This window comes from Lissotriton helveticus, chromosome 12 (genome assembly GCF_964261635.1).
Source record: "Lissotriton helveticus chromosome 12, aLisHel1.1, whole genome shotgun sequence".
Lineage (NCBI taxonomy): Eukaryota > Metazoa > Chordata > Amphibia > Caudata > Salamandridae > Lissotriton > Lissotriton helveticus.
The window spans coordinates 425,866,170-425,889,571 of record NC_136073.1 but is presented as its reverse complement, the minus strand read 5'-3'; the positions used below and the strand labels follow the sequence as shown (position 1 = coordinate 425,889,571).

General features: G+C 45.2%; 1 protein-coding gene across 1 annotated transcript in view; it reads left to right on the top strand.

Moving 5' to 3' along the window:
• LOC144798038 (maestro heat-like repeat-containing protein family member 1) overlaps positions 1-23,184 on the top strand; it is an 88,460-nt gene extending 65,276 nt beyond the window's left edge. The window contains exons 8-17 of the mRNA XM_078668819.1: positions 8,280-8,372; positions 10,734-10,812; positions 11,230-11,343; positions 11,982-12,043; positions 13,843-13,962; positions 16,324-16,431; positions 18,265-18,385; positions 20,503-20,543; positions 20,860-21,001; positions 23,180-23,184. Coding sequence (XP_078524945.1) covers positions 8,280-8,372; positions 10,734-10,812; positions 11,230-11,343; positions 11,982-12,043; positions 13,843-13,962; positions 16,324-16,431; positions 18,265-18,385; positions 20,503-20,543; positions 20,860-21,001; positions 23,180-23,184 — 885 coding nt within the window. The remainder of the gene's footprint in view (positions 1-8,279; positions 8,373-10,733; positions 10,813-11,229; positions 11,344-11,981; positions 12,044-13,842; positions 13,963-16,323; positions 16,432-18,264; positions 18,386-20,502; positions 20,544-20,859; positions 21,002-23,179) is intronic.
• The last annotated feature ends 218 nt before the right edge of the window (positions 23,185-23,402 follow it).

Here is a 23,402-nt window from a genome sequence, read left to right as displayed (position 1 = left end):
GTTGGACCTTAGACCGTCTCAGGCTCCCCTGACACAGAGGGCCACTGCTCCATCCACGTCCCAATCTTTGTCCTGTGGGCTGCTTAATGTTCGGTCGCTCTGTAAGCACTATACGGAGATTGCTTTCCTGATCGATTCTTCAGGGCTGGACGTGCTGTTCCTAACCGAAACTTGGACTCGGGAGGATTGTCTAGTCGAACTGGGATTGGCTTGTCCCCCAGGTTTTAAAATCATTCACACCCCTTGGCCGAAGAACCGTGGTGGTGGAATCGGTATCATCTATCGAGAAAGGCTGGGTCTTTTCCAGCTTAAAATCGGCGAGATATCGGGCTTTGAATTGATGGGGTTCTCCATTAAAGATCTGGAGAGAACGTTGATTACGGGGGTGCTGTGTTATCGGCCACCGGGCTCGGCTCCCTTTCTATCGGAGTTCCTTGACCTAGTGTACGATTTATCCAACACCCACTCTAAGCTGTTAGTCCTGGGTGACTTCAACTTATGGCAGGGGGGTCCATCAGATGGGGCGTTTACGTCACTTTGCCAAGCTCTTGCTGACATTCAATTGCAGCAACTGGTCCGCTCGGCGACTCATAGGGGAGGCCATGTTCTGGACCTGATCTTCGCTGACGCTCAATCAGTAGTGATCAACGATATCCTATGCCAATGCTGGACCGACCATGCGCTTGTGGCTTTTTCCCTCTGCTTAGGGGATTACTCCTCTGAAGGCGCCGGGGTAGGACTTTCGAAACTGGGTAGACCTTGGTCCCGACTACTCAGCTCATCTCCACTGCCCTCTCTAATACCTGATAACTTTTGCTTGAGTAATTCGGTGGAGGAAAGCTATTCCAATTTGTGCCGGTCCATTATCGACTCGCTCGACAAGGTGGTGCCCCTCCGCAAATCTCGCGGGAGAGTGAACCGGGCCTCTCCCTGGTACACGGAAGAGCTACGACAGTTGAAGTTGAACTGTAAACGTGCTGAGAGAGCCTGGAGGAAGCAGTACTCCACCTCGGCAAAAGCCTCGTTCAGGCTCGCACTGCAAGGCTATAAGGCGCAGATTAAGCTGGCCAAGGCGGCCTTCCTGGAATCCTCCTTGAATCAGGAGTCTAATAAATCCCAAGCCCTTTTCAAAATTGTCAGGGACTTGTCCCACCCTGCCTGCGTGGCTAATACGGTTCGTGCGTCGCAGGCTTTGTGCGGCTCGCTGGCGGATGCTTTCGAGGAGAAGACTGCTAAGATCTTAGAGGGTCTAACAAACCCCTTGCCTGCTGCTCTCGGCTTGGGAGTTCCGGTTGACCCGCTCAGTCGACCCCAGCCTACTGCTTCTAGCCTTGGCTTGGGAGCTCCGATCGAGTCACCCAGTCGACTCCGGCCGACTGTCCCTGCTCTCCTCTCGGGAGCTTCTGGTGTGGGAGCTCCGGTTGGCCTTCCCAGTCGACCCCAGACTGGTGCCTTTGGCCCTAGTCTGGGAGCTCCGGGCAGCTCACCCAGTCGACTCCAGCCGACTGACTTTGCTCGCATATCGGGAGCCTCTGGTGTAGGAGCTCCGGTTGGCCTGCCCAGTCGACCCCAGACGGATGCCTCTGATCCTAGTCTGGGAGCTCCGGGCAGTTCACCCAGTCGACCCCAGCCAAGCGCTCCTGTCCTCTGCTTGGGAGCTCCGGATACCCCCTCCAGTCGACCCCAACTAAGGTTTTTCCCCTTTCCTTCTTTTGAGGAATTCTGTAGTTTGGCACATACGGTGTCCTCGGGCTCCCCGCTCGACCCACTGCCTCCCAAATTTTGGAAGGTTTTTCACGCAGAACTTTATCAGCCTTTGTTCTCGATCTGTCTCCAGTCCTTGGAGTTGGCATCTGTGCCAGAGTGCTGGAAGTTAGCAGAAGTGTCACCTCTTCTCAAAAAAACAACTTTGGACTCGGCCTGTCTTTCCAATTACAGGCCAATCTCTTTGCTCCCTTTCCCCATCAAGATTCTGGAAAAATGGGTGACTCGCTCCCTCTCAGGTTTCCTGGAGAACATCGGCTGGTTCGATGAGGCCCAGTTTGGCTTCCGCCCCAGGCACGGGACGGAGTCCGCGCTGGTAACCGTATTGGACAATCTTCGTTCGCGTGTCGACAGTGGTCGAGCAGCCTTTCTAGTGCTGCTCGAAATGTCGGCCGCGTTCGATACGGTTTGCCATCGGACCCTTGTCAGGAGACTGGAGGAGTGCAGGGTCATTGAGGGCGCAAGAGACTGGCTGATATCCTATCTTGGCGGCCGGCAACAGTTGGTTTCACTCCCCCCATTTCGCTCTGAGCCAAGGAGTGTAGGACAGGGGGTTCCACAGGGCTCGGCCATCAGCCCTATACTTTTTAACCTGTACCTTCGCCCCCTAGTCCAGCTAATAACATCCTTTGGTGTCCCGGCTTTTAACTACGCCGATGACACCCAGCTGGTCTTTTCTCTGGAAGGGAACAATGCGGTTTCGCTGGAGACTTTCCATCGCTGCATGGCAGCCACAGGGGACTGGTTACGAGCTAACTCCTTACAATTTAATAGCTCCAAGACGGAGGTGCTCCATTGTTCCATAGACCGGATCCCGCGGGCTCTTCCAGAGAATTTTTGGCCTAACACCTTCCTCGAGCCAGTATTGGCTGCGGAATCAGCCCGTAACTTGGGGGTGATCTTCGGCCCAAACTTACAGCTTGACTTGCACGTAAACAAAACCACCTCTACGTGCATGATGCTGCTGCGCATGTTGCGCAAAGTCCTGCCCCTTCTCCCTGCTCAAGCCAGGCCGGAAGTAGTTTGTGGTACCATACTAAGTCGTCTCGACTATTGTAATGGGCTACTTCTGGAGGCCCCAAAAAACTTGATGGGGAAGCTACAACGGGTGCAGAACATGGCCGCCAAGTTGGCTCTCTCCCACCCTAGGTCTAGCTCTTCTACGCTAGCTTTAAGAGACCTACACTGGCTCCCGGTACACCTGCGGGTACAGTATAAAACTGCGTGTTTGGTGTTTAAAGCTGTGCATCAACAGGGTCCTATTCCTCTGCAAAATATGTTTGCATGGTACTCCGCTTCGCGGCCCCTCCGCTCTTCTTCGGCTCATCTACTTGTAGTCCCGAGGTTCCAGAGAGTCAGGATGGGTGGCCGCTCCTTTAGTGTTGCAGCGGCCAAACTCTGGAACTCCCTGCCTTTTTCTCTGAGAAGCCACAGGGACTACTTTCCGTTCAGGAAAGCGTTAAAAACGCATCTGTTTCCAAAAAATGCTTGAGCGGATAAAGTGCATCTGTTCCGAGATCAAAGCGCCAGGATGCCCTTTGGGTGACAGGACTGCGCTCTATAAATACACAAATAAATAAATAAATAAATAAATAGATGTAGCGGCGCATACATGGATCCACGTTTTAGAGGAGCACCCCAATTATGTCTGTATTTTACTATCTAACAGGAAAAAATGGGAAAATGTATTTCCAATAGTGTTCATACACCCATGCTACATCTAAGTGTGCCCTTTGGCTTGAGGGTGTATTTTGCTGACTTTGGATGAGACTACATTAGTGGAGTGTGGATCACTTGGAGAAGCAGGCAGATAACTAGAGGACCTGTAGGATGAACAGGGAGAAACAGGAGGGTGAAAGGGAGGTCAAACAGAAGAGGAGGACAAGGGAACAAGACTCTCCAAAAAGTTCAGTACAACTGAATGGAGGAGGAGGAGGAGGAGGAGGAGGACCAAGATCACTAGCAGGATTAGGAACACACGGAACTGGATTTCCAAGATAATGAAGAGAAAGCAATAGCAGGAGGACCATGGAAAAACCTGGAGGATCAGGCAGCCAAAAACCACAGTCGACCAGGATGACTGAGACCCCAAGGACATAAGGCCCAGCATGCCTAAGACAAAGAGGAGGATCAGTAAAACCAGGAGAATAAGTGGAATGAAGTAGACCAGAAGGACCAGAACCAGGAGGCCAAAGAGGAGAAGAAGTACAAGTAGCCACTTTATTAAGCGCCATAGAAGCCAGAAACTAGCTGACTCCAAACCTTTTCGGTGGTATAACAATGAATGTAGGAAGCAAGAATTGCCCTTGGCAATGCTATCAGGGTTGGGGAAATGGGTACTGTCCGTACTGCAAGATATGAATACAAAAAAGCTATCCATAAAGCCAAGTGCCTATGGGATGAGCTTAGATGGCAGGACCTATAGAAGCTAATTTGCAGAATAATACCAAATTAGTCTGGAATATCATTAAGTGAGGCAGAGGGGTCAACCTGATCAGCCGCTAATTCATGTCTCTCATGAAGGATGGGTTAATTACTTTGGGCCCCAATATGCGCGTAACCCTTTAGATTATCAAATGGAAGAAGTTAGTTATGTTTTTTATACTGATGAGGCTTTTAATGACAAAGACGTTTTAGCAGCTCTTAGTGCAGTTGCTGGAGGTAGAGCGCCAGGACCCGATGGTGTCCTGTGGATGTGTTCCTCTATGACAAAATACGATGGGGTAGATACATCTTGTTGATGGCAAATGCAATGCCCAGGGTGCCCCGATCCCGGTTTCCTGGAAAGGGGCCGTGATAATTCCAGTATATAAAAAAGGAGATAAAACTCAACCAGGGAACTACAGACCTATCAGCTTGATGGATACAATTCAGAAGGTAGTTGGGAGGTTGATCCTGAACAAAATCTTAGACTGGATTGAAGAGAATAGTATATTGCCCCCATTCCAAGAGGGTTTCCTTAAATACACTAGCACCATTGATCAAGTCATTAACTTTATTCTTTCATAGTGGAAGACTGTGACATTGGGCAAGGGCAGCCTTTATGCTGCCTTTGTCGATCTACGTTCAGCTTTTGACCTTGTCCCCCGTTCCCGGTTATGGGTGACGTTGAGGGAATTAGGCCTTTTGGACGAGATCCTAACCTTCGTAATGAGGCTGCACGAGGGCAATCATGCTAGAATCCGCTGGGGAGGGCAGGGTAGGGTCACCACCCAGTTTTCGGTTGAACGAGGGGTACGGCAAGGCAGTACCATGGCACCAACGTTATTCTCTTTGTATATTAATGGAATAGTGGACCGCTTGTTGCCAGTGAATACAGATGCCCTTTCTCTAGCAGGTGTAAAAATTGCGATTTTAATGTTTGCAGATGACACATTAATTATTTCCAAGACTCCTAGTGGCCTCCAGTGAGCTCTATCAATTTTTGAAGATTTTTGTGCTGCTCGAGGCCTGGAAGTTAATGTGTCAAAAGCGAAATTCATGGCTTTTAATCCGCATCGAAGTTTTAAGGGGAGGGTTTTTATGAATAAACAACCACTTGAACTGGTCAGGGCTTTTACCTATTTGGGTATACAGTTAGAGAAGAAACTTAAGTGGGACTGCCATATCGATTTAGCAGCCCTGAAACATCGACAAGTTGCGGGAGTTTTAAGTCTGGAGCATAAAAGGTCTCTAAAAAAACAATTAGACCAGTCCTCCAAGTTTATGAATCTAAATCTGTTAGCTCCGCTCTTTATGGTGCCGAATAATGGGTGTTTGAGAAAGAAGCACCTTTAACTCTTTCTGAAAATAAGTTCCTCTGTAGCATTACCAATCTCTCAAAAAGCACCCCTCTTAAGCCACTTAGATATGATTTGGGTAGAAAAGCTATTATTGATGTCGCCAAGTTGCGTCCGATTTTATATTGGCGCAGGTTGTGAACAACACATGAACTCTCATCATATGCCTCAGGTTTTCTGGATGTAATAATATCTGATGCCTTCCATAAAATTGGTTGGTTAGGAGGTGTTAGGAATAGCCTGATTGGCCTGGGAATGAGAATGCTATGGGAGAACCCATTAGAGGCTTCCCTCTGAAAACATCCTAAAAGAGAAGTATTGGGAGTGGGCTGCTTTTAATGCTTGGAGTAACTCTGACTCATCTTCTATGGTGGGAATCTTCTTAGAAACAAAACTCACACCCAGATTAGAATCCTATTGGGATAATATCACCAGGCCAAGAGATAGGGAGCTTTACTTCCAACTCAGGGCCGGCTCCTTACCTTTAAAGTCCCTTATGTCCAGGTGGACTCCCACAAGTGATAACATCTGTCCTGCCTGTGGGAGTCATAGCGAAACAGTTGCCCACCTGCTTATTGCCTGTCCCGCCTATGCACTCCCTAGGCGAGTTTGGCTGGCTCCAGTGTGCAAACTACTTTGCACATTTAGGTGCGCCGAAGCGGAAAGGCTTATGCGCACCAGCACTTTACCATTTATCACAATAGCGGTAGCCAAATAGCTAGGATGGGCGTGGGCTATAAGGCTGAAACCTAAATCTGGGTAATTTTTTGGTGAGCATCAATTTGAACTTCCCTACCCTGGCCACTGAATGTGATTGATTATTTTAACTGGGTGTAACTTTTATCTCGTCCATTTGCTCTGAGATCTAAGTTTTATCAAACATTTTTATCTATCCAGCCAAGGCATTTTTAACTGTATCTAAATGTTGTTTGTTTTGTGCTTTTATGAGTATACTTCGAATAAAGCTACTTTGGAATGGAATGAAATGGAGAAGAAGGATGTGCAATTGGAAAAGGAGGCTCATCAGGAGGACCAGTACCACCAGAACAAGAAGGAAGAAGATGGGCAGGTCAACATGGAGAACCTACGCCACTGTGAAGACTTTACACAGAATGAGGAGGGGGAAGATGGCCATGAGGATGAGTAGAAGGGGAGGTGAGGGTCCAGGACAGCCAAGAAGTTTAGAAACTCCAGGACCACCAGAAGGATTTGGAAAACTTGAACCAACAGGGGACCAATACCATGTCCAAGAACTAGGATAACCAAGAGGATCAAGACCAGGAAGAATAGGAAAAGGATTTCTAAGAGGACTAGGAAAATAAGGAGGAAAACCAGGAGGAGGGAGACCAGTAAGAGGAAGAAGACCACAAAGAGAAAGCGGAGGCTAGGAGGTCCAGAACAGCAGCCACCACCATGACCACCATGAAAAACCTGAGGGCCAACACCAGGATTGCTAGGAGTAACAGCACCAGAGGATCCAGAGGACCAGGAAGAGGATGACCAAGATTAGCTGGACCGTGAACATAAGGACAATGAAGATCATGAGGACCAGCAGGACTGGGACCAGAAGAATGAAAAGATTGAAGAACACCAGGGCAAGAGCACCAGAAGAACAACTAGGAGGGACACAGCAATAAGCACCATGGTAAAGATAATCCTTTTAACAGAAGTAGGATCTCAGGAGGATAAGGGCTACTTATGGCTAATGACCAATACCTAGAAGACCAGGACCAAGAATATGTAGATGAAGACCAGGAGGATGATTTTGAGGAAAATATGAGTTGACAGAAGGGAAAGAAGAATAAGAGGATGATCAGGAGGAAGAGACTTAGAAAAATGAGAACGTGAAAATCAATACGAAGATTAGGAGAACTATTAAAAGGAAGACCTGGTAAACCAGGAGCATGAAGAGGAAAACCTATAGGTGGAAGACCAGCAAGAGGAGAATGACCAAGAGGAGTAGAGGGACCAGGGCAACCAGGAAGTCCAGGAGCACTAGGATTACCAGGTCCACCAAGAGGACACAGCCATCAAGGGAATCACAACGGGACACGCATCAGGAGAACTAGGGACAGGAAAAGCAAAGGCAGAATGATGATTTGAAAAGGAAAGAGAGATCAACAAAACTGATGGGTACCATTAAGACCAAGACCAGCAGGAAGACCAGGAGCAGGAAGACCAAGGCCATGAAGGAAGGGACTAAGATGGCCAAGAGGATCTAGACAGTGCCATAAGAAGAAGGAGTAGCAGACAACCAAGAGAACTAGAACCACCAAGAGAACTAGGACAACCAAGGCAAGGGCCATCATCAACAGTGGCTAAGAATACAGGGCCTACGATGACAAGTGAGTCTAGGCTACATGTGTTAGGGCATGCCCCTGTTAACTGCTGAACATGTTCTCTTCTGGTTCCTTGATGGACTAAAATCCAACATCTGACTCCAACAGATAACCTCTACAGAAATCACTACGTGGATCTGAGAGATCTCAAGGCACTGTGAGTCAAGAAAACAGAGCAACCAGGAAAGAAAAAAATGGACATAAGCACGGTCATATGTCAAAATCTACTTGTGGTCATATGTGTTTAGAATTAGTACACAAGAGAGCTCATTCACACACCAACTCACTCTTGCATTCAGACAGAATTTACACTTTGAAGTTTGTAATTCACCACTGACCATCATCCTTTGCACAAACTGCCCTTTGGCCTCATCTCAATTTTCTTATCTCCTTGCAGACCCTTGAGTTATGCATCAAGGCAGCTGTTACTAAGAGTTGCAGAGCGCTGAATGGAACTGTGCCAACCGTGCTTGCCGTCCTGCATCACCTGGTAAGTATATACATGAGGACAAACAAAGTATTTCAGTGGGAGGCGACAGACATTTTCTGTGTAACATATTGTAACAAATAAAGTTTCTACCTTAATCCAATTTATAGTAGGAGTGTTTTTAAAGGGCAACATTTGGGAACTCTCTTGCATAAATTATTAAATTATAATCCATAAAAATCCTATGTGAACCAATTTGCTTCTAGGATGCAAAGAAATAAGACAATGGATATAAATCTGCCAGTGTTGAGAGCTCCTCTGCAAGAACCACCCATAAGTCTGCCTCCCGGCAGCTCTGGCTCTGATAATAGGTAACAGAGGAACAGAGTGACAGGGAAAGGGAAGGGACCCAGGGGTAACACCAAGGATGGAGACCTGAAAGAAAAAACCTGTACCCAATAACAATGGTTTACAACAGATACATAATACTAACAAAGCTTATCTCGGAGGTTCAATTGTCCAGTTAGACTTTACTATATAACATATACTGGACTCTTCATGACATTCCCAACAACAGTACACCCAATCTTAAATCTATATATTTAATAATAATAAGGCTATATCATATGCATTTGATTAATGCCATCAATCAAGGAAATTCAGTATTTATCCCACTAAGGTTCCTAAAGTCAATATGTGCAGAAACTACCCCACAATTTAGTTCAAATAATCCAAATACACAACATTTCTGGAATATCCTTACAATCCAAACTTGAAGCATTCAAGACCCCAGTCCACATATAAGGAGGCCCTCTGTAAACAGGTGCACAACTTGACGGCCATAAGCATAAAATTCCAAATAGCAATGCTGGCACGTGGAATCTGGAATGAATGGGAAACAAAAGACAAGCATCTCTGATGAGGGCCAAAGTGCGAGAACTGAATGCCGGTAAAAAAAAAAATGAAGTGGTACAGCAGAAACAGCAAGTGGCGGCGAGAACAGAAAAAGGCCCTAATGAAGTCACTGACAGAAACACTTGCTCCCCACTCTGCTGACTAGAGACCTGGGACGCAAAATGGGCAAAAAGTGAAGCAAAAAAGGCCTGCTCTGAAAAGCATGCAACCCACTATGCTGGCCAGACACCGTAGGACGCAAAAGGGGAACAGCTTTACCGTCCCCAGAGATAAACCAAGATGAAGGGTAACAACAGCCTTCGTCTTGATTACGTTGAATAGCCGCCACTAGTGCAAGCTTTGTTAAAAGCATTAAGTACCACTACCTTCCCTAGGTGCCGGGAAGATGATGCTAATATTATTCACATGCTTTGGACATGCCCGAAAATACGTAATTACTGGGTGACGATTAGGAATACACTGTTCACTATAACTGTTCTACAGATCCCTGAGGGTGCCTTGCCCTGCCTGATAGGCCACAGGAAGAGATCTAAGGCCTGTAAGGCACAATTGAAATTCATAGACTTGGCTCTCTTGTTGGCGCTCCGTACCCTCACCATGAGATGGAAGTCACCTAGACCCCCAGATGTAGAGATATGGAGGTCGGACATGCTGAAATGGGGAAGGGCAGAGGCTGCGGAACTACGCAGGGAGGAACAGAAGGGCCACCGTAAATACCCCATTGCACAGGACTGGGACCGTATGTTATTAGAACTGGAGGAAGATGACCCAGAACTGTGACTGATACATATTGTTTGACAGCATGCTTGGGGTGTGGAGTGTCTATGTGCGGGGATACCAAGCCTGCTTACACCGGTAACCACGCCTATCCAATGTAATGTTCATACACACGGTTTAAAACTGGTATGTCCACCTTATGGGCGTTGGGCACGGGGACTGCCAGGAGACGGGAAGAGGGAGGGGGGAGATGGGAGGGAGGGGAATTGTTGAGGCAATACAATTTTACGGATGCGGAATACGAGTTGTATTACAGTGATTTTGGGACTGTTATGAGGCCTGATAAATGATTGAATAGCAGAACTGATATGCCACAGTTTAGTTAAAGAAAATGGAAAAGACTGACACGATGTATGATGATAACCTGTGCATTGTAATACCTGCTGCAGTCATGAATAAAGTGTTTAAAAAAAAAAAAAAGTACCACTACCTTCTGCAATCTCGCCAGACTTCTGAGTCTACAAACTATCCTAAAACCATAGGAAACTAAGGCATCCATCTTAGAGTGGTATCTGAGAATTTGCACTTCCACTAATATCGGGCACCCTGAATATGCTGTATTCCACACAATTAATTTTACTGTAGCGTGGTATGGATCATGGCCCCACAAGTCCTGACAAACTCCTATGCTATCATTCCCCCACTGGCAGTTATTTGCTGTCTGGATGTATGGGATTGGCTTTCAGATAGCCTAGCTTCCATTATTATTTATTATGGCTTTGTTATTGGCAGATCTGCACACCCTCAAGTGGGGTTTCCGATGAAACAGAAGAGCCACTCAAGTTGTCCACGGCTATTATCCTGTCACTGGGTGAGTTGGTCATAAATGTATGTATGTATATATTTGTGATACTGCAAGTATATATTGGCCTTTACTAGGGATCAGGTCCTCTGTAACATTAATTTCTGTACACTGCCCTGCACGTAACTTGATCGTCTTAAAAGATACTATTGCTTCAGTATTTATCTCCTCACCCAGTACATTGGTTGGCTTGCTACTGGAATATGGTGCCCAGTTTACTATATACAGCTATAGTAGTCACATGAGTACCATGTGCTCGTAAGATCATAATTAAATGTTGCAGACCATTAATAACATACCTCCTGGACATGCGTTGAAGAATGGCCTTGATGGGCTGCTCCCCGGCGTTGAGTTCCTTCTTGCATAATTGTATGTTGTGTTATTTTTCAATTGTGTCTATTTTTTCTTTTCACTTTACTCTTGCAGCCCATTCTCACTCTAGTGAGGTCCATAAATATTTCGAAAGTAGCTTGATGCAGATAGGTGCAGAGTCCCGTGCCACAACATTACAGCTGCTCTGCAAGCTCCTTTCGGAAACTGGTAAGACTGTCAGTGGGTGGGTGGCAGTGTGTGTTTTAGGCAGGGAGAATAGTTAAAGGGATATAATGCTTGTCATAGAATCCGGAGCCCTAAGTTGTATTCCCAACTTACTCCCTTACTTGTCCAACATGGTGCAGCTATAAGCTAAATACTTAAATTTTATATTCTTCAGCTACATTAACTGCCAACTTTTCCTGGTAGAGCACTGCAATTTACGAATAAAGTCTTGCAACTTCAATTATGTGAATCATGGTGAAGAAATAAAGGAGTGCCACTGTTTTCTTTTCGGTTAATTGTTCCCATTGTGGGCCATTAATGGGACAGGGACACTGTGAAAACCGATCCTGACATAGACACTGGACAGGAACAAAAAGGGAAATAAAATATGGAGCAGGTCGACACAGACACGCTCAGTGGTACATGATGACACAGACATGCACGGCGAAACAGGAAGGCATTGATAGCCCCATGGGGCTCACAGTCACAGACTCACAAACCAAAACTGAAAGACAGGACCCTCAGGGTGGTAATCACAGTTGATAGTTGAAACTTCACTACTTATGTATTAATCTTGATCTTAATAGACAAAGTCAATATCTATGTGTTATGAACATTTGGTGTATGGCTTTATTTAATAGATTCAGAAGGTGCCTTTTATCTGGATGCTGTCCGTCACGTGCTTGAGGATGACAATCGCAAGGTACCATCAAGCTATTATACGTGTGTTAAAGCACTTTCATAATTAGCAACTCAATCTAATTAAGTTATGCAGTTTTTGCATAGTGCAGTAGTCCTACTTACATGGACTCAGAGCTGTGGTTTGCACACCACAATCTGTTGACTTTCTCCAAGGCAAGTCTTCAGTGGAGGTGTTGGGTCATGCAACCTCCAGCCATTTCTGTCAGTTCAGTGTGTCTTGTGTTCCATTGTCTCCCTGTCCAAGTGGACATATCCCAGTTTTCCTGCCCTAGTCTGTGTCAATGCATTATTTTCAGACCCAATCCCAGAGGTTGCTGATCCCTAATTGTTTAATAAATGTGTGTTAAAAGAAAGTTTGTGTATGCTGTTAACATATGTGGTCTGTATTTCACATTGAGTTGATCTGTAATACCCCTCACTGAGGAGGAGAATGTTGATGATCAAATAAGGGGTTTTGAAGTTCAGAATATTAATATCTCCTCAAATCTTTAACAACCGTGGTGTAAAGTATTTCAAATGTCTCTACCAAGAATAATATTTGGGCTATGTCTCAGCGAAATCTCACCAAACGTGAATCGATAATACAGGATAATATTCAATGTGCACGTTTGAAAAGTCTGATTGTGATATAAAAGATGTATTTTATGTAGAAATTGGAATATATGTGACTTGCTTGATGCCATGTATGTCCACAATGTGCCTAACTTCAGTGCCATGGAGAAAGCAAGTAACTCAGTATCAGAATCACCATGTTCAGCATGTTAGCAAGCACAGGACATAGGCACAAAGGAAAATCAACAAAGCTGTTTTCTTTTGATAACGAACAAAAGGCTGTATTGCCAAAACTTTGTCTCTATTGGATTCTCTTTGAGAGGTGTATTGGGTTTGTCATTTTTAACATCAGGGCACGAAATAAACCAAGTTATTCTTAGATATTTTTCAGATTAAACCAGGAACATCAGAGACAGGACTCTGCTAGGAATGTTAGAATCACAGAAATCAAGCATGGATGTATTCTTTGGCAGTTGAAGCCATTGTGGCCAGATTGTGCAAATATACAGCGTACAGAACCATGTTAGGGATGTGAATTTTAACTCAATGCTGGATACAGGAGACTGTGACTATTTACGGTCTTGAGCCAAAACGACTTCTTGAAAGTGATATGGATCAACCAAACAACAAGGTGTGGGACAATGAACTCTAAGTACTGCAACCCATTTCTTATCTGCTGTCTGTGTTGGGATGTCTGCTCAATCTTACAGGTGGAGTTAGACAGCGGCCATCATTCTTCCCACAGACAACTCAAGTTTTTTTTTAATTCCCTCAGCAGTGGAATCCACAGCCTATTGAATTCTCATTTGCATTTTTGTAATCAATATCAGTTCCTGAGAGCTTTTTTGTTGGTTGTAACCTACCTAGGCATATTTTGCATTTTTTTTATCTTTTATCAAATCTCAGGCACCTATAGAAGGTTTAGCCCACCTGGAATATTTGAATATTCCCTCAATCACACTTCAGTCATACACTCTGTAAAAACAGTTTAATTAAATTGACTCTAGTTTCATTCTCAGAGTGTCATAATAGCCCTTTTTGCAACATACTTTAAAAGGTTGTATCCAGGTACTGGCTTTCCACACATAAAAATGTATATCTGTCTACTCTGTGGACACAAGGAAGGAGAGAATACATGGTTTTCTCACACTGCCTTGCTACTTTCTCACTGGAATGTGTGATTTTCTCCTATTCATACACCAAAAGGGTTTCTCACTAACCATGCTTACCTTTTTTTCTCAATTACAGGTTATTCTTGCCACTTTAAGTTTAATGTCCAGTTTAACAGCCAAAGGTTTTTATGATGTGAACGGAAGAGCTGTGATGGATTATGTGCTTAAAAAAACCAGCCTCCTTATCAAAGAGCAGGTAAGTGGCAGATGCACATATTTGGGGAGGTGAATGTGTTAGGGAACAGCAACAGTAGTCAGCACACAAGAAATAAGTGGACCTTTTAGCCCCCTTGTGTCCCAACGTAGTTACTTTGCCATATAATATACATCAGCAGTGTCACATATTTGCCCCTGATGGTGGAATATAGACCTCATGTCCCTCTCGTTAGTTCCCATAGTCTCACCTTGACATTCTATGTTCTTCATTTGAGCTTGATGTTCCCCACTTCCACTCCAGTGCGTCTTTCTCCCTCCGTCACTTTTATGGGTGCCCCTTATCCATTTGTCTGCTTACATTTGCACCTGAAATTCAGCAGCTGCCCATCAGTGCCAACACTGTACATGCCTTTTCTTCATGTCTTGCTATTCCAGGGTGCCCATGATGTGAACCAAACCACTCAAGTGAATTTACTTATAGCTTTCACTTCAAGAGTCATTCTTCCAGTATACCCAATCTATGGTTTTTCCATTTTTGGAAAAGTTTAACCTAGTGTACCCTTACTATTGTGGGGTCTGAGTTAGTGATGTCAACTGCAAGTGGAGTCGTTGTCCCGAAGTTCAACTATTGCAGCTGGTTTGATTCGTACTGTGGACCTTCTGCCAATTTTATAACTTTTATCCTGCTCTTATGTTGTGCAAAATCGTCCACTGTTGTGAACAACAAGTTTCAGAAAGTGGTCTGATAATATCCTTTAGTTATTCTCTTTCTCCTTCATTGCCCTCCCCTTCCACAGGCCTCATGTATGATTTTGTATTGGGCACTTCTTCTGTTTCTTCTCTTTTCTTGGACCATCTCAAGTCCTTTGGGCACTTACATGTTGATCCTATCTCTAGTAGCTGGAGGAAACGCCTGTCATCTGACTAGGGGCCAGGAATGGGTATTGGATCAGTGCTCTTCACTGGTGCTTGTGGGGCTGAAGGTGATATGTGGCAGCATGGGCAATGGCAGGTGGCATGGTGTCTGAAAACTGCAGTATTCTTGGCTTTGTCAGTGTCTCTGGGAGAGTAGGCCACAGTGGTTTATGGTCTCACCAATTCCTCCATAACAGCAGAGGTGCCATGACCTTCTTGATCACTGTGAACCAGGTAGGACTTCCTCAAGCTTGGCCAATGCATCCATGTTACAGAGTAGTTGTACCAAGATGCACAACTCAAGTCCATGCTCAGTAATATGTGTGGGGATTGGGCACCACTGATGACGTCTGGTATCCATCTCCTTGGGGCCTGACCATAATCCAGAGTGTCTGCAGTCCATGCTTAGTCTTACTCTTGGGTTCCCATTAAGCTCAACTAATAGATGAGCCAGACACTGTCCATAGTTTTTTTTACCACAGGCCAGAGGCATCATGCCAGGAACAATTCAGATGCCTGTCCTTATGTTGCATCGCATTGTAACAATGGTGCTTGAATACCTAGATCCCATTTTAGTAACCAGATGCACATGTTGACTGGCATGAGTGCAAAGAAATAAGATGCTCAGACACTGTGAGAATGGGACTCGCTGCATACACGTCTCAACAGCAGTGCTCCCATGCAGTACATAGGCCTACCACACAATCCAGCCTAAGTGAGACAACTGGCCCTTAGACTTTGCCGGGGCTAACTGGGAAATTTCTTGGGTGATTGGGCAAGGCACATGGACATTCAGCGAATGCACTGATAAGCTGTGTTTTTCACTGATAATACATTAGCTAGTGGGCTCCTTCCTGTTACATACCCCGCTTTATCGTTGAAATGCCTAACAGGGCAAATTACCAAATCCTACACAAAGTAGCACAAACATACTTCAAATCAGTATTTCATATCAACACTGCCTCCCAAAAATGCAGTTCCCGGTTTTGTCTTATTGAGTGTAAGAAGTACCATAATGTAGCACATACTTCCCCATCAAGCAGCAAGGGGAGGCCTCATGGGGCATCACAATCTTTGTAGTGAGCAAGAGAGACTACCTTGTGGTGCCAGAGGTGCAATGTGTCAGATGTAGTGCCCAGTGCATCAGAACCTTACATATTATAAGTGAGTCCACCGGTATTTTCACTGTATATGAATGCTATACACTTCTCCGCCAAATTACCATACACTTTTATTCTCTGTAGAGCGGAGCATGGGTGCATAACCTCATTTATACATTTTTATTTACATGTTTGCGGCTAGTGGTTTTCATTTCACATTTGAATTTAAGCCAAGAGGTTCTCTCTGTGCTTACAACCTTGATTTGAAAATTGTGATGTTTTCACTCTCAAATCTCTTGACCCCCTCCATGAGGAGAGAAAACACAGTGAAAATGATGTGAAAATATATGTTACTTTACTTCTCTTGCTTTTCCACATTTTCACAGGGCATTAGTCACATGGATCCTGAATCTGATGTTGAAGAAGAGACCATCCACATCCAAATGTTTCAGCTCCTCAATAAAATTGCATTACGCCATAAAAATACTGACGAGGTAAGTGAGAAGGATGTGAAATAAGGTGAGTCAATAAACTAGAAGTGTACAAAATATAAATTGCAGAATGTCCAAAGACTCCTCAATTCCCAGGTTATCTTCATTATCCTCTAACTCACATAATAGCATGTTTTAGTAAAGCTCTCTCTGCTGCATGTTTGTATGTGGGAAATATGCGCATAGTGATCTGAACCATGAATGCATGTTTAAAATGCATTCCTTTTTCACCCAAGTCGTTACCATGATTTGCCTTCGGGAAAGCACTGGACTTTGGAATAGTATTTACTATTCCAACTCCAGTCTGTGCAACTGTAGGGAAAGAGTTGGACTTAAAGTACAACATTAGTCCAACAACGCTTTCCTTCAGGGAAGTGGTTGTATTGGCTTGCTTGATAAAGAAATGCATTGAAAAGACACATTAGGGCACGTACAGCAATTACGAGTCTTGCAGGGCAATGTGTTGGGATCTTAAATACCTTAAAAACATCTTGTCTTCCTGCCAGAAGCTGCCAGAAAGACAGTGGTCCAGTCTTTAATCATGTTGAGACTGTATTACTGCATTGTTCTGTATCGCGGAGTGTCACAGACATGATGAAGAAGACGACAGTGGGTGCAGAATATGGCAGCTTGGCTGCTATTTCATCTGCCTAGACACTCACCATCAGCCCCAGCTCTACCAATGCTGCTCTGGCTTCCGTTAAGGCATTGGGTGTATTTCAAAGCCATGTGCTATTGTCACAAGATTCTCAATCATAAAGGCCCTAAATATCTTCACCTCTGATCACACCTTATCTTCCTAGAAGAAATCTGAGATCAGCTGATGCCTCTCTTGCATCTATCCCCAGAACCAAAAATGCTCACATTGGAAGCCATTCCTTCAACTACTTGGCAGGCAAGATGTGGAACTCCCTACCACTTTGGCTTAGGCAAGAAAAATCTGAAATACGATATCGCAAGAATTTAAAAACATGTTTTTTCACGCTAACTTAGATTAGGGGAATTCATATTCTTACTCTGTATAATAGGACTGATACCCCAGTGCTGGGACACGCAGCTGACGCAGCTATGTGCTTTATAAATCTCATTATTATTATTATTATTATTATTATTATTAGTGGTTTGGACCAAGTTGTTAAGGCACAACGTGATTTGAGACGCGATGTAAAGTCTGTTTCCTCTGCTGCAGGGATAGAGCTCTGCTGTCCCGTGCAGTCCTCATTCCCAGCATTTCCGGCATTCATAGAAGATTGTCGAATCCTACCTCATTTTTTTTTAATGAGGCAGGTTTTCCAAAATAGTCTAAATAGCCACTTTGAAACGAGATTGAATGGCACATCAGTCACATTGCAAAACATAGCTACTCAATCTGCATCTCCTATTTGCTACTTGATACATCAAGCACCAATATTTCATATCAACAGGGTCGTTCATTCCCAGCCATAGCTTTGCACACTCCGGCACATTTATAAAGATAGTTCTGTTTTGTGATTGTTATGAGGATAACAGCAGATAATGAGATCATTTACAAAGCAGCTCACTCACAGGGTTTTTGGAGAATAAATGTTGCACTCATTCTCTGCAAATAATTGCTCTAATATAGAATCATGGATTGTAGCATTGAACAGGGTTGGTGCTACATCAGTGTAATACCAGCAATCTGTCTTGGACCCCATCAGCAAGGAATGGTATCAGGAAGGGGATAATTCAAATGTAGCCCCATCTCCAGAAGACCCACCAGAAACCCTCCCACCGGGTATGACTGTTTATCTGTGGGAATGCAGCCTTATTAAATGCTAATGATACTAATAACACATTCGCTGCTCTTTCTTGCAGGGATTTTGGAAAGAGATTTTGAGCTACATGCTGGAAGATGACTATACTTCATCTGTGCCAGCACTGTGCCAGATGCTACTTGTTGTAGATAAGAAAGCAAGCATCAACTTTCATGAATGTGGTGAGTGTTAAGCATCCTACTCATTGACACAGTGGGATCTACCATTGAAGGTGGTTAATGCTTCCCCCTCCACTCCCCAGATCCCCTCTTACTTTGTCATGATCAGGCATGAGTTGAAGAACCAGTCCATTAGCTCAGGATGTGATGGTTGAGTTACTATAGAATGTGGGTGTCAATATTTCAAATAACATTTATTGCTCTCCTTTTAGAGATAGATGTGTCTGTGCTGATGTTGCTGCTCGCTGTGAGCCTTATTCATAAGGAATTAACTAATTGCTGTGCCTCAAGCCATTTGGCTGTGCCACGCTGCGTTAATTCCGCAGCACCGGGATGCTTCATATCTACAATGATATAATGGATCCCTTTGCTCTCCCAGTGCTGGTGCATAATTAGCTGCCATGCAACTATGAAGGCACCCTTGTACCATGGTGCAAGGGTGGCAGCGTCACAGGGATGATTGTTTTTGTGCACCAAGGCATATCTTTGTTTTTATGCAGTTAGGCATACCTTTGTGCACAAAAACAATCACAATAGGTAATTTCCTCTTCCTAAATGTGCTGCAGTATGCAGTATGCGTAGAAAGAGGTAAACAACGAGGAGAAATAAAAATATGTGTTCTTGTTGCACCTCCCTATACCTCCCCCGGGGAGGTGTAGCATTCTTACAGATTTCCAGGTGTACTATTTCTTGTAAATCTGGAAATGCGGCAGAAGCCTTGGGTGTTGAGCAGGAAATCTCACAGCAAAACCCATGGCACAACTGTTCCACACCAAGTGTTGCGTGTAAAGGGGCCATATTTACAAGGGCATTAAAAGCCACACAGGGTGGCTTTACCTGTCCTTGTAAATATGGAGCAGCAGGTTGCACTGCTGGTGTGTCTCAAAAAGTGATGCACAGGTGGCACAAAGGGCTTTTAAATAATCCCTATATACTTTTTGTAGTTTGCCAGACATAAAGTGACTTTCCTGTTTGTTTCAACTCTTAGTCTGGTTAATGCTCCTACCCCCTAAATGCAATGTACTAACTGTCCCAGGTTTCCACACACCATGAGGCTACTCAGGGCTCTAATGCTCCTCTTCAAACCTTGGAGTATTCTTGCTCTCCATGATGTTACTTCTGTCTAGTATGTTGATCATACCCTGCTGGGTATGGTACCTATTTATGTGTTGTTACTTTTGCCGACCGCAACAGGGATATATTTTATTTCTCCATGGAGTTATTAGTTATGATATTTGTCTCTGCAATGTTTCTGGTTCAACATTTGGGACTTCAGCTCCATACATAGTTATTGGCCCTCACTTGTAAGCAGGGATGCATGCTCAATGATGGTAAGTGAAAATAAATATTTTGACTGACTCCAAGGTTACGAAGGAGATTCGCATCTGGTGGTGAATACCTGTAATTGCTATAATTCCAGGGTTCCAATTAGCTCTCCCCGCTCAACTTTCCAGTGGATGTGTTGATAAAGTGCAAGTGACCTGGGCAGATGGTATCATAGTCTATTTATTTGTCACTCATGTTAGGAGTCCTGAGCACAATCGAACAGGCAAAATATGTGCTTGTTCTTGCTTGCCCCAGGTCGTTAACCTTATTAGAAAATAGATATGCAAGAACATGCTCTGGAGTCCTCTTTTCTTCTGGGGTATCCGCTGTCAGAAAATGGCTCCCATTTTTCCATGGTCCTTCAGGATGTAAAGCACGTCCACGGCTCATGACGCATCCTCTCTTATCCCACTGGAGTCTTCTATCCCTCAATGAAAGCTGTAGCAGGAACCTATGCATGGCAGCTTAGGTAGCTCCTCCTCCAGCTTTCATTCCTTGACAGCAACCACTAAGGGAGGGAGGAAGAGAATTGCAGCATAGGCTGTCAAGGTACTGTACACCCCTGAGCACTCCTTAGTGGTAAGGGTGCCTTTGCCAGTATTTGCAGGAATTTCAAAGCATCCTCATGACCGCTAGAGGCTCATTGAAATGCCACCCATCACCCATCATCTTCTTTACAGGTACTACTGGGTGTCTTAAGTGTGTGTGTCAGCCATGTGTCTTCCTTTGGCAAGTATTGCTCAGTAATTTATGGATTGAGTATGACATATTTTCGTTCTTTTGTACCTAAACAGCTAAAGAAATTCCAATACACAGACTCTTCATAAGATTGCTGGTGAGTGAGTATCACATTCCACCCCCATCATATTCCACCAGATCCCTCTTCCCAAGTTGTTTGCTGCTATTTCTATGCAACCTGCTAATAGAGATCTTAAATTCAACTCAGCTTTTTTCCTTTTGAATTTGATGGTTTTATTTCCAGTAAATTGGTTATCAGTACGACATGCTACTTGCATTGAACAGAAACAGCCAAAATGTGGTTGGTATTAAGTACTGCGTATAGACCAAGGTAGCATTTCCAGAAGTTTTAGGCTAGAGAATAGGAACTCATGACAGAATCACTTTCTGAATTCTTTGTTGTGGGTTTTCAGGTAATTTCTTCATATCCTCGCTGGGATGTCGAAAGGGGAACTTCAGTCTTGGCTCTTCTCGCACGGCTGATTCCTGCAAATTACCCATTTCTAGCAAAACTCCTCAGAAAGAAGATCCCCCCGCTGATAACATATTTAGAAGGTGAGACCCCAAAGCATGAACCAGTGAGCACACAATTTAAACAAGTATTAATGGCATTTCAAACAACCATTGACCAATGACAAAGCCATTAAGTCTGGTGTTGGCTGCTAGCTTTTAGACCTTGTCCACTCATGTTTTTTTCACGTTTTTATAAACTTGTATTGTGGTGGGAGATGATGCCAGGTTCATACCAAGATAAAAAAATACGGTTTTGGTCTCAAAAGGTCACATTCTTAATAAATGAAAATAATTTGTGTGTGGATGTGCTCCTTGTGAAAAAGCAGAATGCCATTGTTCACAGTGAAGTTAGCCAACGGCAGAATTGGCCCATGATGTATGCTGTGGAGGACAGAAGAGAATGTGAATGATAGGACACGTTAGACCAGCAGATGAGGAGGTCTGGCTGAAGGCTTGTACAAGGAAGCAAAAAAAGAAATAGTCACAGTTTTTCTCCAAACCGTATGAGGCAATAACTGAAACGGAGTCAGGTATCTTATTGCAAGTTTTGGGTTACTTCCGCATATAACAGAAAGGCAGTTGACACATTGGTTTGCCGAAAAAATCAGTTTAATACAAAGCTTCTGCCATGAAGCGCTTCATCTGTCAGACGCAGCCTTGATCACATAGGGATTGCTCACCTGTTGCTTTTTTACACTTGCTGAAGGCGTTCTGGACTGCGAGCTTCAAGGACTCGCTCTTCCTGTTGCTGCTGTTTTTTAAACTTGTTTTAGCCTTCACACCTTGCGGAACCCGCTTCGCGGGTCCCACTTCGCCTGCACTCATTTGGGACAGCGCTCTGGAAACTTTGGCGCTTGAGCTCCTGAGGCGGTGGTGATAGCAGGGCTGCGAGCGAGGGGAGGCGCAGGACTTCCAGTCCCAGGAGCGCCTACCCCCGGCATCTACACCAGCTGACCCGCTCTCCCTGCTGGCTCCTCCCACACCTCAGCGCAGCTAAAGCCAGCTCGTTACCTGCCCTGGTGGATTGCTCACCTGTTGCTTTTTTACACTTGCTGAAGGCGTTCTGGACTGCGAGCATCAAGGACTCGCTCTTCCTGTTGCTGCTGTTTTTTAAACTTGTTTTAGCCTTCACACCTTGCGGAACCCGCTTCGCGGGTCCCGCTTCGCCTGCACTCATTTGGGACAGCGCTCTGGAAACTTTGGCGCTTGAGCTCCTGAGGCGGTGGTGATAGGGCTGCGAGCGAGGGGAGGCGCAGGACTTCCAGTCCCAGGAGCGCCTACCCCCGGCATCTACACCAGCTGACCCGCTCTCCCTGCTGGCTCCTCCCACACCTCAGCGCAGCTAAAGCCAGCTCGTTACTTGCCCTGGTGGATTGCTCACCTGTTGCTTTTTTACACTTGCTGAAGGCGTTCTGGACTGCGAGCATCAAGGACTCGCTCTTCCTGTTGCTGCTGTTTTTTAAACTTGTTTTAGCCTTCACACCTTGCGGAACCCGCTTCGCGGGTCCCGCTTCGCCTGCACTCATTTGGGACAGCGCTCTGGAAACTTTGGCGCTTGAGCTCCTGAGGCGGTGGTGATAGCAGGGCTGCGAGCGAGGGGAGGCGCAGGACTTCCAGTCCCAGGAGCGCCTACCCCCGGCATCTACACCAGCTGACCCGCTCTCCCTGCTGGCTCCTCCCACACCTCAGCGCAGCTAAAGCCAGCTCGTTACCTGCCCTGGTGGATTGCTCACCTGTTGCTTTTTTACACTTGCTGAAGGCGTTCTGGACTGCGAGCATCAAGGACTCGCTCTTCCTGTTGCTGCTGTTTTTTAAACTTGTTTTAGCCTTCACACCTTGCGGAACCCGCTTCGCGGGTCCCGCTTCGCCTGCACTCATTTGGGACAGCGCTCTGGAAACTTTGGCGCTTGAGCTCCTGAGGCGGTGGTGATAACAGGGCTGCGAGCGAGGAGAGGCGCAGGACTTCCAGTCCCAGGAGCGCCTACCCCCGGCATCTACACCAGCTGACCCGCTCTCCCTGCTGGCTCCTCCCACACCTCAGCGCAGCTAAATATCTCTCACTTGGTACCGCAGCGCGGGAGCGCGCGGGAGCGTGCCGGGAGAAGCCCGGGACAAGGGCGGGACCGTCTGAGGCCGTCAGAGGCTGCAGTAGGCTGGGCTGGGCCCTTTCCCTTTGATTTCTGTTTTTGTTATATCTCTGTTTGGTATTTATTCTTGCAGGCTAATATTGCATTTTGGGGAGTTTTAATCCTAGTTATACCTTTACTACATTTTTCTGATGACGGCCAAAAAATTACGTTCTGGTCGCGTCTTAGTAGGGAAATCTGGGTCTAAAACGAAATCTAACCCTTTACGCAATAAAATTACGTCCTCCATGCAACTGAAAGGCCAGTGTCAGCTTTTTAATTTATGGGACAAAGGGAAAGATAAGTCACCTGAGTTG